The 19,118-nt window shown below is 39.7% G+C and overlaps 1 protein-coding gene across 1 annotated transcript in view; it reads right to left on the bottom strand.

Moving 5' to 3' along the window:
* Positions 1 to 17,953, bottom strand: part of CCDC104 (coiled-coil domain containing 104) — a 28,548-nt gene extending 10,595 nt beyond the window's left edge. The window contains exons 1-5 of the mRNA XM_006868014.1: positions 17,836 to 17,953; positions 11,187 to 11,251; positions 9,998 to 10,099; positions 4,541 to 4,655; positions 1,012 to 1,099 (exon numbers count right to left, since the gene is read on the bottom strand). Coding sequence (XP_006868076.1) covers positions 1,012 to 1,099; positions 4,541 to 4,655; positions 9,998 to 10,099; positions 11,187 to 11,251; positions 17,836 to 17,950 — 485 coding nt within the window. The 5' untranslated portion in view covers positions 17,951 to 17,953. The remainder of the gene's footprint in view (positions 1 to 1,011; positions 1,100 to 4,540; positions 4,656 to 9,997; positions 10,100 to 11,186; positions 11,252 to 17,835) is intronic.
* Between the last annotated feature and the right edge of the window lie 1,165 nt (positions 17,954 to 19,118).

Below are 19,118 nucleotides of genomic sequence, written 5' to 3'. Positions count from 1 at the left end.
CTGGTGCCTTGTTCTCTGCCAATTCCTTCAATGCACCTTGGACTTCCTCCTTCAGTATCATTGGCTCTTGGTCATATGGTACCTCTTGAAACGGCTGAACATTAACCATTTCCTTTTGGTACAGTGACTCTGTGTATTCCTTCCATCTTCTCTTGATGCTTTCTGCATCATTCAATAATTGCCCAGAGAATCTTTCAATGAGTCATCTGAATATAATGTTTTCTACTGATTAAGAAATTTTATTTATAAAACCAGTTGCCAAATTGATTCTATCCAATTCATAGCAATCTCATATGTTTCAGAGTAGACCTATGTTCCCTAGGTTTAGCAATGGGTATGGTGCTGTGGGTTAATGTACTGGACTGCAAGGTTTGTGGTTCTAATTCACCAGTTGCTCCTTGGAAACCTGATACAGGGTCTCTATGAGGTGGAACTGACTCAACAGCACTTAACAACAGCCTTTCAGAAGTAGATTACTAGGCTTTTCTTTTGAGGCAGTTCTGGGTAGACCTGAACTGCCAGTCTTTGTTAGTAGCTGAGCACTTACCCATTTGAGACACTAAGGTACTCCTAATACAAGGGGGTTTTCAAAAAGTTTATGAAAAAATTGAATTAAAAGATAACAGAATTTTTCCATGACCCTTTGAAAGCCTCCTCGTATATACAGAGTCATACATAAATAAAATTCAAATGATTTTCATGGTCTTTAGTATATAATTTACATATTTTATTGGTTCATAATAATTTTTGGGTAAAAAGCACATACATACAGATCATATTAAAATATTACTAATAGTTCACCGGCAGTCCTAGTGGTGCACTGTAGGATAAAGACTGAACCACAAAGTTAGTTTGAACTGGATAGTTGGTTTGAACCACAAGGTCAGTGGTTCAAACTCACCAGACGTTCCTCGGAAACCCTACACAGGGTTGCTATGAGTCAGACCCTACTACTCCACAGCACTTAACAACAAAAATAGTTCGTTCTAATAAAAAATGAAAGAACAGTACCTAAGAACTTCCCTCAGGATTTTCATTTCTTCCTGTTCAAGGTCACTGACCACATCTGAACCATCTGTCAAACAGTCAGGTAACACACCTGTTCAGAACCAAAGACCACATGGAAGAATGTCAATTCAAGGGAAAACAGTTTTTTCTCACTATTAGAGTTTGTCAACATGTACAAATTACTGGGATTATTTTTGTTTTAAAGAATCATCCCTAAAAAAAAACCACCACCATTTTACCCAGAAGTGTCTCATAGTAATTCTTTGTATTATCTATTTAAAGTAACAATCATACTATATGGTGTGATAGATTAATTAATACGAGCCACTGTCTTCCATAATCACAGTGCAGCTGTTGTTGTTATAGACGGCCTTAGAATAAACTCAGGTTAATAATAACACTATGCCCATAAAGGCCTGCTTTAAGTGAGAAAAAAGTTTTAAACTAAAAGATAAAATACTTAGCTAAATGAGACAGCATGTGGCTACTCTTAATTCATATAGCAACTACTTTTCCAAAGGGTTTACTACATACAAAGAAAGCATGGTGCCAGGCTCTTTAGGGGATATAAAGATGAATAAAACAATCTTCGCTTCCGAAACTTCAGTTCAGTTACCGGTTTAATAACTACAAACCAGGGGAAAACCTGCCGCAGTCCAGGGCAAGTCATTTTAAGTGCCCACTATGGTCCTGATAAGCAGACAGGCTGGTAATAAATGTTCGGTTCATATGTATCATTATAACATTCCCAGAGTTATCAGCAGCAAGGCTTAGCAATTTTTACCTTCCATTTCTTTACCTGCCATGTGACTTTGGCAATGTTAGATCTGCTCTCAATTAAAGTAGCTCTATTATACTGAGCCCCTTGATGTTTAAATACATTCTTTAATTAAACTTTTTATTTTGAGATAACAGAGTCATAAGAGTTGTAAAAATATAATAGAGAAATCCTATATATCCTTTACCCAGTTTTCCCCAATGGTAACATCCTACAAACCTATGGCACATTATCACAACCAAGAAACATTATTACAATCTACTAATCTTAGTGCATTTTTGCTCAGTCGTAAGATATAAAATTAGTATTCCCCTAATAGTCTCTCTAAGGAAATTTAAAGTACTCATGGAAGAACCATGCAACAGTATGTAATACTTCAAAGCTATAAAAATAATGCCCTGATTTGCATTGTCCCACATTTCTTTGATAAGACACAATATCCAAGAATGCAGAGCATCTTGGCGCTTTCTCACCACAAAGCAAATTTTAAGAACAATCAACACAGCTTTAACGTACTTTCTCTGAATCGGACTTAAGCAACATTCTTAAATATAAGTATTAATAACTGAAATTCAGTTGACTTTTAAATGGAAGTAAATTATCCCACCCCGTGGTTTATCAGCAGCCACTACCACTGTACTCCCTTGCTAAAGATCTGCCACATTTGGTGCAGTTATCAGGCTACCAAATACTTACGAGGGTACCTCTGGTCCACAGAGTGGTTCAGGATTGGATTAACCCAAGCATAATGGTCTCATTTCCCCTGCCAGATGACTAAAGAAGGCTGTGTGACCCTGATCCTGATCAGTAGTACCTGAGGGAAACCTCCTGGGGACTTCCATTAAAGTGTTATCTTGCTAAGCATTTGAGATGTACAGGAGGAAACATTCCTTTTCCTCATGAGACACTGTTGAGTCTAAATTTGACACAGCCAGAGTACAATCATGACAGATCCTGAGAAGGGCAGAGTAGGGAGACAGGAAGTGTCAGGGTCCTTGATAACACCATCGAGCCACTGAATAACTCAACCCTGGGCCTGTCTTCCTTCCCTCCCTTCCTCTGGACTTCCTCTGGACTTCCTGCTCTGTGACGTAATCATTTCTTATTGCTTATGCCATTGGGGTTTTCTACTGTTCACAGCTTGAAGCATCCAGCTATATGAATTTTTAAGCTTTCTGGTAAAATACAAATGAGCTTCCAGTTAAATTGCAAGGTAAAACCTATATCGTGTCAATGCCATCCCCTGAAAACAAATGTAATCTATGTAAGACGGTTATTCAAGTCCTTTCTCCCACACGTGAGGAAAAAAAACCGTTTCAAAAAATTCAGAAGAAAGGGTTTTACAACATAAGCCACGGTATAAAGATAAAGAAATAGCTATCAGACTTACACCAACATAACAGCTGTGCGTCATACATTCTTTGGGACTAAAGTGGTGGCATCCTATCCACAAACAACAGCTCTCCTACCTGCCATGGAAGTTTCTCAGGACTGGGGGGAATGGTTATGGTGGTTGGTTCTAAAAAATAGTTTCTATTCACATCAGATAAATTTCAGAAGAATTTACAAGGCCCTGCAACAGTCTAACGTTTGCCCTACAACAACATAAGTGTTGTTGCATGTTCCACAGAGCAAATAATACAATTGAATTATAGCGCTTATATCTGCAAGACCAATTAAAGGGACAGTTCTCCTGTCAAACCATTAGGTTACAGAGTGGTAGAGAAGATCAGTGGCAATCTACTGAGCAAAAGAACACAGGAATTATGGTCAAGTTACAGGAGTTGGAAATCTGAAAAAAAGATAAGAATCTGAGTGAGGAGAAGACGGTACAGTAACAAGCAGTCTGGGCAGACACTCAGGTGCTGAAGTCAGAAGGTCAAAGGAGGTAAATAAGAACAAAAGGAGGAACAGCTGGAGAGAAACTGACTAAGCAGAGGTTAGGGAAAAGAAGGAGTCAAGGAGTTACGAGGACTTTCGGTTCTTTTCTTCTCCACCTGATACTGATTCAACTACATCTGGTCACACTAACTTGTAACAGTGGTTCTCAGTTGCTTAGTGTTATCTGGGAATTTGTCAAAAATGCAAGTTGTGAGGGCCCCAACCCAGACCTGGATTCCTGGTATGGTGCTGTAGGATAAACACTCAACCAGAAGGCTGGTTTGAACCGCAAGGTTGACGACGATTCAAACTCACCAGCCGCTCCCAAGAAACTCTATTCGACGGCACAACAACAACTCAGATCTACTGTTATCAAAAAAACGTGGAGGACATTAATGCATGTTTCCACAAGCCTCCCAAGGGCTTTGGATGCTCACAAAAGTGTAAGAGTTACTGCTTCTTGTTGTTAGGTAGCATCTAGTAGGTTCTGACTCACAGCAACTCTGTGTAGGGTTTGAAGAGCTGACCTTGTGGATAGCAGTCCAGTGCTGATTGATTGCACCCTACAAAGCCCTAACTAGAATGAGGTAGAAGGAGAAAGGAGTCACCTTTTCTCCACAGTACTTGTTAACTATGAAAGCTCAGATTTACGGCATTTCATAAACAAAGGACTGGCAGTATTATCAGGCTCTGAAACCTACAACATATTCAGTTAAGTTCTGGTCTGCTTTCTGTCAGGTGTCACAGCACACAAGACAACAAGTTTTTCTCTGTAATCTCATAAATTAGACAAGAGACTTTCACTAGACAGAGCTATATGTAAGGCTGTATTCAAATTTGAATACTCTATAATGCAAAACTTTAACATTTTACCATTTCTCTCTTGAATTATCCGAATGGCTTGTAGCTGCATTTCAATGTTTTTCTGGACCATCATTGCTTTAAAGATACTAAAATCTTCTGCTGCCAGCACAGGTTGTAAAATGGCCTGTAGAAAGAAATCTATAGTTTAAATGAAGACTCCAGCTTTTTTTTTTTTTTTTTAATCTATTTCCCACACATTCATAGCATTTGCAATGCAAACTATGTATTAAATCAAGAATGCTGCACTATTATTGATTACTCAAAAATAAACATTTTATGATTGTATTTTAAAAGCCTTTAAAATCAGTTTTCAAGATGTTGGGTTTCACACCCCATACCTCCAGGAAACTAAGGCTGACAGTGATACAGGTTCTCAGTGAGCCAGTGCTGAATGACTACTCCCAACAGCAACCCCAAAATCTCATTTTTTAAAGATTACTACTCCTGTAACTGGATTTGTTCTTCAACCAAAAAAAATCTATTTATCAAAGTTGGAGACCTCTTAGTCCCTGAGCTCAAAATTTACTAGACAACCTCAGTGGTGAAACCAGCCTGGTACTGGTACAATGAAAAATACACAGATAACCCTGGGACCATCAAGGGAGAAGAGCAGAGAGTAGGACCCTATCCAGAGAAGCAGTGATGCCTAAGATGGAGGCAGAGATAATGACGTGGAGAGATGGAGCAGTTGAGGACTTGAGACACAGAGAGGGAGAGGGGCTGTGTGCTGACGACTGGGGGGCAAGCTTGTAGTGCATATCCTTTGGTTGGTTGATGATGCACGGAGGGGATTGTAACCATGGCAATGAAACAATATACGATAGGATGAATGTAAAACTAATGTTCTCCCATGTAAACTATGATATAATTCACAACATTAACAACAAACAAACAAAAAAACAAACACAGATAAGTGGAACAGAATTGAGAACCTAGAAGTAAATCCATCCACATACAATCAGTCAACTGATCTTTGATAAAGGGACAAAACAGATTAAATGGGGAAGACATAGTCTCTTCAACAAATGGTGCTGGCAAAACTGGAAATCTATTTGCAGAAGAATGAAACAAAACTCTATCTCACACCATATACAAAATCAAACTCAACATGGGTTAAAGACCTAAACGTGAAGCCTAGAACTAAAGATCAATGAAAAAACAGGGACAAACTTAGGGGCTCTAATACATGGCATAAACACACTACCAAACATTACTATAAACACACAAATAGCAGAAGACTACATAGATGACTGGGACCTCGTGAAAATTAAGACACTTAAGTGCATCAAAAGATTTCGCCAATAGAGTAAAAAAGGCTACCCAAAATGGGGGCGGGGGGGCGGAGGGAGGCCCTACAAGGGCAAGAAGTGACTGGCTTACAAGCTTTCAAGAGGGAGCCTAGATCCAGAGGGTGTGGAGGAAGCTAGAATTTCCACTGAGTAGTATCCAATCTGTCTAGGCAGGGCTGATGAAAGAAGACGGGGATAGCACTCATGGTACAATAATGAACAATTACTATCAGGACTGACTGTGAGGGTTGGAAATGTAAAGGTAGATGTTTTGTAGCAAAAGGAGGGAAGTGATTGACTTTGCAGTCCAGGAGCAGAGGTCCCTGGGACCATCAAGGGAGAATAGCAGAGTGTAGGACTCTGCCCAGAGAGACAGTGACACCAAAGATGGAGGCAGAGAAGCTGGCGTGGAGAAATAGAGCTGCTAGGGACTCTAGACCCAGAGAGGGAGAGGGGCTGTGTCCTGATGACCGGGGGAGTGGGGGGAGTCTTGCAGGGTATACCCTTTGGTTGGTTGATGATGCACAGAGGAGATTGTAACCATGGCATTGAAATGATATACGATAGAATGAATGTAAAGCTACTGTTCTCCCATGTAAAGTATCACATAATTCACAATAAGACATTTTTGTTTCTGCATTGACACATCAGATAACACCTCTGGACTGGTGTGACACTGTAGGATCAGCAATGGACTTCGAACCACAAGGTCAGTGGTTGAAACCCACCAGCTGCTCCTCAGAACCCCTATACAGGGTCCTTATGAGTCAGAATTGACTTGACAGCACTTAACAACAACACTTCAACAAGAAAAAGACAAGTAACCCAATTAAAAAATGGGAACAGAACATGGACACGTCACTAAAGAAGGCATTCAGGCAGCCAACAAACATGAAGAAATGTTCACGATCATTAGACATTGTTTCTGTTAGGTGCTGTTGAGTCAGTACTGACCCGTAGTGATCCTATGCACAACAGAACAAAACATTGCCCTGTCCCGCACCAATCTCACAATTGTTGCTACAGTTGAGTCCACTGCTGCTGCCACTTTGCAAGTCCATCTCGTTGAGGGTCTTCCTCTTTTTCGCTCACCTTCCACTTTACCAAACATAATCATAATGTCCTGGACTGGTCCCTCCTGGCAAGATGTCTGAATTATGAGAGACAGCCATCCTGACTTCTACGGAGCATTCTGGTTGTACTTCTTCCAACACAGACTGGTTTGTTCTTTTGGTATTCCACATTACTTAATATCCTCCTCCAACACCATAACTCAAATGCATCGATTCTTCTATAGTCTTCCTTATTCACTAACTTCCACATTCATATGAGGCTATTGAAAATATCACGGTTTGGGTCAGGCCGCCTTAATCCTCTAACTGACATCTTTGCTCTTGAACACTTTAAAGAGGTCTTGTGCAGCAGATTTACGTAATGCAATACTTCATTTTATTTCTTGACTGCTGCTTCCATGAATATTGATGGTTGATCCGAGCAAAATAAAATCTTTCACATTAGAAAGATGCAAATCAAAACATAAATGAGGCATCATCTCACACAAGCATTAATAGCAAAGTTAAAAAACAACAAATGCTGGGTGTGGAGAGACTGGGATCCTCTCACATTGCTGGTTGCTGTTGTTAGGTGCCATTGAGTCATTTCTGACCAGAGAGACTCATATACAACAGAATGAAACACTGCCTGGTCCTCCGACATCCTCACAACTGTTGCTAAGCTTGTGTCCATTGTTGCTGCCACTGTGCCAATCTAACACATTGGAGTCACTCTCTTTTTCGTTGTCTGTCCATTTCAACAAGCATGATGTCATTCTCCAGCCACTGGTCCCTCCTGATCATATGTCTGAAGTATGAGAGACAAGTCTGGCCATCTTTGCTTTTAAAGAGCATTCTGGTTGTATTTCTTTCAATAAAGATGTGTTTGTTCTTCTGGCAGTCTATGCCGTACCTTTAATATTCTTCCCTACACCGTAACTCAAATGCACCGAATCATCTACAGTTTCCCTTATTCATTGTCGAGGCAATTGAAAATACCATGAATTGAGTAGGCTCCCTTAGTCCTCAAGGAGCTCTGGTAGCATAGTGGTTATGAATCGGGCTGTGAACTGCAAGGTCAGCAGTTTGAAACTACCAGCTGTTTCGCAGGTGAAAGATAAGGCTTTCTGCTCCCGTACAAATTTACAGCCTCAGAAACCCTGTACAGGGTCCCTATGAGTTGGAACCAACGCCACAGCACACCACCACCACCTTAGTCCTCAAAGGGATTTCTTTGCTGTTTAACACTAAAGAAGTATTTTTCAACAGATTTGCCGAACACATCATTTGATTTCTTAACTATAGCTTCCATGGGTGTTGACTGGATCCAAGGAAGATGAAGTCTTCGACAAATTCTGTCTTTTCTCAATTTATCATGATGTTATTTACTGGTTCAGTTGTGAGGACTTTTGTTTTCTTTACATTGAGATGCAATTCATACTGAAAGTTATAGTCTTACCAGTCAAGTATTTTAAGTCCTCTTAGTTTTCATTAAGCAAGGTTGTATCATCTGCATATCATAGCTTGTTACTGAGTCTTCCTGCAATTCTGATGCCATATTCTTCTTCATATAATCCAGATTCTTATATTATTGCTCTACATACAGGTATAGTAAGTATGGTGAAAAGAAACACCCATGGTACAGAGCTTTCCTGACTTTAAACCATTCACTATCCCCTTGTTCTATTTTAACAACTACCTCTTGGTCTATATATAGGTTCCTCATGAGCACACACAATTAAGTGGAATGCCTATTCTTTTTTTTTTTTTTTTAAGTTTTTACTGTGAATTGAGCGTTGGTTTGTAAACAAGATCATCAGTTTCACATTCAACAAATCATACACTTGTTTCACCTCAATGACTGCAGACCCCTCCATGAAACAACACTTAGTCCATTTCCTCGCTGTGGTTCCCATTACCATTCCACCCACCTTCCCATCTCTTCTCAATTTCGTCCTTAGGTAAATGTTGCCCTTTTGATTTTGAGTGAGTGACCATGCCAGGTGAACATACCTTACCAGTACTGGTATCCTTCCCATATACCTATTTACTGTTTTGCTGAAAATTGGGCCACGATGATGAGTTCTTTCCAGACCTGAAGGATGGTTGATGGCCATAGTCTCAGATTCCTCCAATCTCTTTCTGACCAGTAAACAGGGTCTTATTTTGGAATTCCCATTCTTTACAATGTTATACATAGTTTGTCATGATCTACATAGTCAAATGCTTTTGCATAGTCAGTAAAGCACAAGTAAACAACTTTTTGGTATTCTCTCCTTTCAGCCAAGATCCATTTGATGTCAGCAATCATATCCCTAGTTCCACTTCCTCTTCTGAATCTGGCTTGAATTTCTGGCAGTTATCTGTTGATTACTGTTGCAACCATTTTTAATTTGCAGGCAGGTCATAAACAATGCTGACTATCATCCTGGTCAAGAATTACAGTTTATTTGAGAGAAGATGGGAAACCAATACATATTTGTGATTTGGTGTCTACCTGGAGTAACCTCTGCATGTGAACTCTCAGTTGGATTACCTAGGCTAGTATCCTGGCTCTCCTGTTTACTGAATTGTGGACTTTGATACAGTGTTTTAGATTCCTCATCGCTAAGTAGGAATAACATAGTGCCAGTTTTCTAAGGGGTTCTAGAAAGATTAAATGAGATAATATATGCCAAGTGTCTAAAGCAGTAGCTAGTACAAACCCTCAATAATAACAATAAAAAAGTTATAAGTATATGTAACACCTATGTATACGTCTACATAAGGACTCAAGGAACTATGGATCACAGATCTACTAAAATTTAAAAAATAATTAACTACACAATTATCAAATAAATAATAGTAGTTTGAATAAGCCCTGTGATACTATTGTAACTCTGAGTTTAGGACGTTCATTTGTAATTAATACCTTAGATTATTATTTCTTAAAGTGGTTCTAAAATGAATCCAAATGGGATGGGTTATCTCTTTGTTTACCTCCACAATGTCTAAAATATTGTACTTGGACTATCCATGCAACTCTACATACCTGGATGACAAAAGTGTGGATGACAAATTTATACATTTAAGTGAAACCCACGCATTTCTGTTAAATGTTAGCAGAATAGCACAAAAGCAAAAACCTGTGATGTGTGAGTCTTTGCAAGAGGAGAAGTGCATGCTTCTTGAAATTGGTCTTCATTAATTCCAATCTCTTTGAGATAACTTTCTAGCAGCTTTTCAACCTACCAAGAAAAAGTTTAACTTTTATAATAAATACAGTAAAACCTCAAATGAAGATTTTCACATTACATGTCTAACTTAAGCCCCCAAAGCCACTGCCATCTAGTTGATTCCATCTCATAGTTTAGTCTATAGGACAGAGTAGAACAGCCCCACACAGTACCCAGAGCTGCAAATCTCTATACCCACAGGCTGTTACAGCTTTCTCCCGTGGAGTGGCTGCTGGGTCCACATCATCAACCTTTTTGGTTAGCAGCAGATGACTTTAACCAAAAAGCCACAAAGCTCCTTTGTATCTAGCTTGTTGTTGTTTACTGCTGTCAAGTTGGTATGGACTCTGTATGGCGTTGCTGAGGAGTGGCTGGTGGGTTTGAACTGCCAACTCTGTGGTTAGTAGTTCAGCGCTTACCCTATAGTACCACACCAGAACTCCTGTATCTAGCTTATAATCAATATAATATTATTATAATAAAGTATAATCAAATGCTTGTTTGCAATTATTAATCTACATATTATATTATCTGGCAATGATACTGTTTTTCAGAGGACAGCAAACAAAAAATTCAGATATTTTATAGAAAAATCACATAATTTCCCACAATTTTATTTCCTTTACTAAAAATAATGTAAGTGAGGATTATAAAGGTCAATGTGGCCTAGCTTTTTAGCTGCCCAGAGGCATTTTAAAAATCACAAGACAATCAGGGGCTGAACGAATAATGAATACTTCCTGAACGCATCAGCAAAAGAATATGAATAAAATTTGGAGATTAGAGGCAAGAGCCCTTAAAATCATTTCCAAAAACTAATTCCTTGTTGAACTGGTCTGTGTTTTGCTGTGGTTACCGTAAACAAGAACAAAAGAAATTTAATAATAATGTAAAAATCCATTGCTTATATTCTAGAGAAGAGATAAACCGTAAGAATGAGATGCTCAGAGAACCCTCTTGAAGCTCTAGTTAACTGGAATTGAGGGTATGTTTGACTTTTTTATAAAATGAAATAATTATAATGGAAAAGTCCTATTATTAATTGAAAAAAGCTAAAAGTAATATCCTTATCAGTGAAAAAAAAAACAACACAACTTACCAATTCTTTGTATTCCTGATGAATCTCTGTATAAGTCAATTTGCTTTCCTCTTCATCATCAAAAACTAAATTTAAAAGAAAATAGTGCACAGTGTAAAAAAAGAAAAAAGTTGCTAATGCAAAATATAAAATCTACCCCTTACAAATAGAACAATCATTCTTAAAGTCCAGTTCTTCAGCTTTAAATTCTTGGTTTTGTGGGTTTTTTCAATATCCTTAAATAAAAAGGACATCTGAAAATGTAGCTAGCTATATTTAAAAATTTGTGTGACAGCTACCATTTTGTAAATCCACAGTTCGTGGAAAATAGGTTGAGAATTGATAGTCAATTTTCCAAGATCTCTTTGTTAGAAAGGCAGAATTCTTGGGCTTATGATGAGTACATGTGCTACTACTAGTCAGTCATCTTAGATAATATTCGTTCTCAACATCAGACCATGGGTTTCAATTTCCTTTACAAAATGTATAGTTTGGTTATGGTAAATTAAAGCCTGAGGCTTAAATCTTCACAGGAGCAGACGCCTCAGCTTGTTCCCATGGAGCAACTGGCAGAATCAAACTGTTGACGTTACAGTAGTGGTCCAGCTCGTAATCCACTATGCTATCAGGGATCCTTACAGTGATACTAAAGGTCATGATAAACGTGTACATTCAGATGATATAATATTAGCTTTAACAGAGAAACACTTCCTCCCCTTGTCTCCTATACTTCCCAGGATGCTACTAGATTTTTATACTGTAAATAAAACTATTAACATTATCCTAAGTATTTAAAAATGAAATGTGATGATAATAATCTTTTTTTTTTTTTTTGGCCATTGTTGCAAACATTTATTTATTTATTTGAACTTTTTATTGTGAATTGAGTGAAAGTTTACAGGCAAAATCATCAGCTTTATATTCAACAAATCATACACTTGGGTTCATCTCAATGATTACAATCCCCTCCACGCAACAACAGTTACCCTGCTTCCTCCCTGTGGTTCCTGTTTACATTCCACTCACCTTCCTATCTAAGGAGCTCTGGTAGTGTAGGTGTTATGGTTATGAATCGGGCTGCTAACCTCAAGGTCAGCAGTTCAAAGCTACCAGCAGCTTCGTGGCAGAAAGATGAGGCTTTCTGCTCCTGTAAAGATTTACAGCCTCGAAAACCTTGTGCAGGGTCGCTGAGTCAGAACCGACTTGACAGCACTTAACAACACCACCTTCCTATCTGTCCCTTCTCAACTTTGTCTTTAGGAAAGTGTTGCCCTTTTGATTTTTTTAAGTTTTTATTGTGGATGGAGTGAAAGTTTACAGGGCAGATCATCAGTTTTACATTCAACAAATCATTCAACAAATGAAACCTTGTTTCATTACAATGATTATAATGTCCTCCATGTACCATCAGTTAATAATATTTCTCTCTATCCACTTTAGCTTTTTTATAAAACAAACAAACAAATACAACAACACTCAGGCATATATAATAATTTATACCTCCAAAGGGCGCATTCTGCAAGTCGGCCTCCTGGCCACCAGCTCTTAGTTCCTTTCCTTCCCATGAATCTAGAGTCCTAAGCCGCACCCCCTCTCCATGACCCCATCTCTGCCTCCGTCTCTGGCGTTGCTGCTTCTCTGGATAAGGTACTGCATTCTGTTTGTGCTCTTCTCCCTAGATGGTCCAAGGTCCTCTGTTTCTGTACTATAAGAGTAACCACTCCCTTGTTTTTGTTACAAAATTTCTACCTTTACAATTGTGACAGTCACAATTAGTCATTATAACAATTATTCACTATTGAAACATATGAATCTCATCCCCATCTCTTTTCACCAGACCCATCTAGACAAGATGAAATCTATTCAGTGGCAACTTTTTCTTTTCCCCCATACTTTTAAACTAAACTCCCTATTGAAACCTTGTAAGCCAGTCACTTTGTGCCTTTATCACCCCCTCATTTTAGGTAGCCAATGTCTAAATTGCCCGTCCCTATCTACCCTGCGTACAGAGGGATAGCACTGATACTTGATGTGAAGACTTCTTCCCCTCTGTTGATATTTAGAGTTACTACCTCCATGAGAATAGATGAGGTTCATCAAATTGTACCAATTTACCCTTGTTTCCTTTATAAAAAAAAATTTTTTTTGGTGTTGTAATCTCCTCTTTCACCATACTTATTCAACCTGTATGCTGAGCTGGATTATATGAAGAAAAATGTGGCATCAGAATTGGAGGAAGACTCATTAACAACCTGCGATATGCAGATGATACAACCTTGCTTGCTGAAAGTGAAGAGGGCTTAAAACATTTACTGATAAAGATCAAAGAGCACAGCCTTCAACATGGATTACATCTCAATGTCAAGAAAACAAAAATCCTCACCACTAGACCAATAAACAACATTCTTATCAACGGAGAAAAGATTGAAGTTGTCAAGGACTTCATTCTTCTTGGATCAACTGTCAACACTCGTGGAAGCAGCAGTCAAGAGATCAGACGATGTATTGTATTAGGCAAATCTGCTGCACAGGAACTTTTTAAAGTGTTGAAGAGCAGAGATGTCAGCTTAAGGACTAAGGGGCGCCTGATCCCAAGCCATGGTATTTTCAATAACCTCATATGGATGCGAAACCCGGACAGTGAATAAGGAAGATTGTAGAAGAATCGATACCTTTGAATTGTGGTGTTGGAGGAGAATACTAAAAGTGCCATGGGCTGCCAAAAGAACCAATAGATCTGTTTTGGAAGAAGTGCAGCCAGAGTGCTCCTTAGAGGCCAAGATGGCCAAACTTTGTCTCTCTTTGGCCATACTTTGGACATACTGTCAGGAGGGAACAGTCGCTGGAGAAAGATATCATGTTTGGTAAGATGGAGGGTCAGAGGAAAAGAGGAAGACCCCCAATGAGATGGATTGGCCAGGTGGCAGCATCTATGGACTCAAGTGTGACAACAGTAGTGAGGTTGGCCCAGGATCAGACATTGTTTCGCTCTGCTGTGCACAAGGTCGCTATGAGTCAGTGCCGACTTGATGGCACCTAACAACAACAACAACAATCTTCTCTAGTCAAGTTCTGATTATCAAACCATCGAAGCAAGGTCAAATGGGTACTATATGCAAGTTTGGGTGTTCTTGCGCATCTCCCCTCACTTCATATCAGGTGGATGTTTCACTCTCAGCTCTAATCCTCTGTGGCTATGTCCTTGTCCATGGGCTCAAGTATCCTCAGGTCTCACCATACATTGGACCAACCAGCCCTTCCTCTTTTCTCTCTCATCTCCAGGTCAACGGGAGTCAATGGACTGAGGTTGAACTCAGCCCATTTCTTCATTGCTGCCTTTCCCCCTCTTCCACTCACCAGTAGACCAATGTGGTTGCCAACAAGCTTACATGCCTGTTTGTCTGGTCCCCCTTTGAGTTTCAGTCTTAGAGGGGCATTTGTCCTGAAGGAACTCGATTGCTTGCCTTGATGTCTTCCTGGTGAACAACTTGCTTATTCTTGTAGTAGCCAGTCATGCTGACATTTTTGTTTTGGGTTTTTTCTGATGATCTTTCTTTGAAGATGTATCTTCTGTCACTCTAGCTGTTCCAGGCTGGTCTGCTTGCCCTTGCTAGTGGGAATGTCGCACCTCATGAGGTTCTGGATGGGACTCAGGATTCCACCTAAGGCTTTCCACTCTGTAAATGCTTTGCATAAGGCCTATTTCACTGGGCAAGTTTAGAACCACAAGGTTAGCAATTCGAAACTACCAGCTGCTCCACAGGAGAAAGATGAGGCTTTCTGCTCCTATAAAGATTTACAGCCTCGGAAACCCTGTTCAGGGTCGCTATGGGTCAGAGCCTACTCAATGGCACTTAACAACAACAACAACTTAATATTATCAAACACGCTATATTTAGGTACTGCTTAAAAAACTTCTTATAAATAGCTGCCATGGTGATTTTCTTCCCATATTCTGAGAATTGATTTCTGATAAAAACTGTAAGAGATATTTTAATTTTTAACTTTTTATTATTCATCCACTGCAGGTAGCAGTGAAGTGAGATGTTATTTTGTACATTCAGTCACTTGCTTTATCTACTATCTAGTAAATATTCCGAATTGTTCATTCCTCAGACTTTTAAGAACTGTTCAAGACAAGACTTTTTGGATGTTCTTAGGTTTTGGTTCTAGTGCTCATATGCACAAGAATTCTTTATTCCTTATTTTAAATGTTTGAAAGCAAAAATCTCACTTTGAAGACTAAGGGGCACCTGGAGCAAGCTGTGGTATTTGCATTTGCTTCATATGCATAAAATGGATGAGCAATGAATCAGGAAAACTAAAGAAAAATTGATAAATCTGATTTGCAGTGTTGGTGAAGAATAATGAATATACCATGGACTGTCACAGAAATGAGCAAATCTGTCTTGAAAACAGTACAGCCAGAATATTCCTTAGAAGCAAGGATGTTGAGATTTCATCCCATGTACATTGGCCATGTTACCAAGAGATTCTGGAGGGTTTGAACCACCAACCCTGTACCTAACATTTTATATTTAAATTATGTTTACCTGCCTATCTTCCCCTCTAGACTATAATCTTCTCAAACACAAAGACTAGTCTGTTCATCTTTCTATTGCCAACTTCTGGCCCAAGGAATCATATATAGTATACATTCGGTATTTGTTGAAATATAACAAAGTTGTATAAACCCAAAATCTTTAAATTATATGAGGTACAAAACAGCATGCTGGCAACACAAAGTCAGTTTAAAGTAAAAACTGTTATTCTAAGTATCACTGACATGTTACTTTCATTTCTGCTAGCATCTTCATTTAAGGTGATACACGGAGTTCTCGTGTGGTGCTGTGGGTTAATGCGCCAGACTGCAAAGCCATTTGAACTGCAAGGTTACCTGTTCAAGCTCACCAGCTGCTCCTCAGAAACCCTATACAGGGTCACTATGGGTCAGAACTGACTCAATGGCACTTAACAACAACAACAACTAGCTGTAATATAGCCATTACTGCAACTTTCTGTTCCATTACATCCTTATAAAATTACACAATTAATCAGATATGTTATTACTGAGATATAACTATTTCAGGTGTTTGGAAATAAAAAGAATAGTTTTGTTTTTTCCATTTTACCATTTAACCTCAGAGGAGCAAATGGTTTCAAAAGGTGGCATAATTTCTTCTTCCTCCTAAAAGAGTCAGAATCCTTGCACTTAATCAGTCTCATAATAGCATTTTAAATTCTTAAAAAGAATATAATAAAAATAATTGTTTTTGGACTTCTTTAAAAATGATACTTAGTAACTAGTATTGGAATGCTGACTGGGCACTAAATTTCATCTCTACCACATTCATGGAATTGTTGTTGTTAAGTACCATCGAGTCTGTTCATAGCGACCCTGTATAAGGTTTCCTAGGAGCTAGTGAGTTTGAACAACGGCCCTTGGAGTTCAAACTGCCCTTGCAGTCCAGTGCATTAACCCGCAGCGCCACACCAGGGCTCCTCATGGAACTGATAGGACTGAAAAGGGCTCTTAAAATGGTCATCCAGAATAATCAACCATGTGACAGCTGATCTCCTGTTTAACATCCCCAATGAGTAACTGTCAGACCCACTCATAAAGCACTGCTAGTGCCTGGAAACTTTTGGTATGGAGCTGTAGGATCAGCACTGGGCTGCGAAAAACAAGGCTGGCAGTTCAAACTCACCAGCTGCTCCTCGGAAACGCTCCATAGGGTCGCTATTAGTCAGAACCGCCTCAATGGCACTTAACAACAATAACTCATCAATATGACAGCAATTTTTTATTTCTTTTACTTGAACGGAATCCAATTTACTTCTAAGACTCAACGCAACACTCCAAGGTAAACTGATGAACACCGGAGGTGCCCTCCCTTACGTGGAAAATTACATAGCGCTGTGGAATAATGCACTGGGCCGCAAGCTCGGTTTGAACCACAAGTTTGGCGGTTCAAACCCACCAGCCACTCCTTGGAAACCCTATACAGGGTCACTATAAATTGGGACCGATTCCAAGCATTTAACAATAATAATGACAATATACTTTGTTAGAAGGTACTCCCCATTTGGGGGCATAACCAACCATAAGAAATCTCAATAAAGTGAATACAAGCAACTTGGAGGTGATCACAAGCCCACCTTCTCATTAATTGCTTATTTGGCACAAATTAATTTCTCATTTCCTAAAAGTCGTTTGAACCGTAAGGTCGGCGGTTCAAACTCACCAGCCGCTCCTTGGAAATCCTGTACAGAGTCACTGTGAGTCGGCACTTAACAACTACGTAGGGCGAAATATTAGGGATTTGAAGGATCTCAGAGGCTTCCCAACTCACTAAGAGAGTAGTTTAAGAAGCCCATGCCAAACAGTCCACCCGGTGCTGAAAAGAGCAGGAAGGGGTAAAACGCCGTTCATAGGATTAGGGTATTTTCAGATGTGTATTGGAGCTTGGGAGCAGAAGAATCTCGGTGTCCATTTCAGTTCTGTAAAGACAAGTGAAATCTATTCCTCCTACAAATCTAGCTCTAAATGCGGGAGACAAAATTGGGGGCGAGGGGTGAAGATGAGATGGTTTGTGTTGATCATCCCCCTGCCGATTATGACTGTGAGAGGAGACGAGAAAGGATTACCGGTTCAAGATCTGTTTTTTACCTTCACATTTCTGCTCCACAAAGTCCAAGATGGGGATGGACCAGTCCGGGCCTCGTAGAAAGCCTGCGATGCTCTCCACCACCCACTCCACCTCCTCCTCTTCTTCCGCAGCCATCCCGCTCCAGACTAGACCCCCCGAGCCTGACAGGCCTTTCGGCCGCAGTAATCAAAAAGGAATAGGGGGAGCTTCCCGGGACTAAGGTTAGAGCTGCCCAGCAGTCGTCCAAACCTTGGGCGAAAGCTACAAACCGGTTAACGTAAAACGGTCGCTATGGCAACCTGGGTTGCCGCCCTTGGCGGCCTCCCGGAAACAAACCTGTCTTCCCTAGAGTCTGCGCATCTCAGAGAGAGGCATTTGAACAATGTTTCCCATTGGCTGGGAAAGAACAGTAGCGGCTCAAAAGATAGTCCTCCGTCCATTGGCTTCGAGATATTAGAGCCGATGTTTGCTATTGGCTGTAGATCCTGTTAGGACTCTCTTGTTTTCGGTCTTCAAAAAGGGTGTGGGAGCCGAGGCTTGCAAATGCTGCATTAAAGGTTAGAAACTCGGCCTTGTAAATGGATTCAAAAACAAGTTGATTTTGTGTCCCCCAGCCCCTCAGTCACTCGCATTTTCGGCCTGGCTGGTCTAGCAGCGTTTGTAAATTAAAAGGTTGTTGGCAAAATACAAAACCTAGCTAAAGTAGCTCCGTAAAATATGCTGATTGGCTTTTCAGGCTAGTCTTCAACCTCTAACGCTTGGAGTCCTGGTGTGGCGCTGCGGGTTAATGCGCTGGACTGCAAGGTCAGTTTAAACCTCAAGGTCAGTTGTTTAAACCTACCATCCGCTCCTTGGAAACCCTATCCTAGGTTATTATGAGTCGGAACCGACTTGACGGCACTTAACTATGATGAAAACAAGGGCTTAACTACGATGAAAACAAGGGCAAGCGCAGTGGCTCGTAGGATAAGCACTAGACTTACCAACAGAAAGATGAGGCTTTCTGCTCCCTGTAAAGGTCTTAAGAGTAGGACAGGAATGAATCCATGGCACTTAACAACAAATAATGTTGATGTAACTGAATCTTATTGCAAATTAAGATGGGGAAATGAAACAAAGCGTATGATTTGGTGAATGTAAAACTGATTTTTTGCTCTGTAAACTTTCACTCAATTCACAATAAAAAGTTAAAAAAAAACCACCAACTTTTGTTTAACAACAGATTCTAGTCAAACTGCTAAATGAAAGAATACATGTCTTAATTTATACTAAAGAATTAAAAATTATTTAAACCTAATAAACA

Source organism: Chrysochloris asiatica, unplaced genomic scaffold (genome assembly GCF_000296735.1).
Source record: "Chrysochloris asiatica unplaced genomic scaffold, ChrAsi1.0 scaffold00114, whole genome shotgun sequence".
In the NCBI taxonomy this organism is placed as follows: Eukaryota; Metazoa; Chordata; class Mammalia; order Afrosoricida; family Chrysochloridae; genus Chrysochloris; species Chrysochloris asiatica.
The sequence above is the reverse complement of the archived record's forward strand: the minus strand, read 5'-3'. Positions and strand labels throughout refer to the sequence as shown.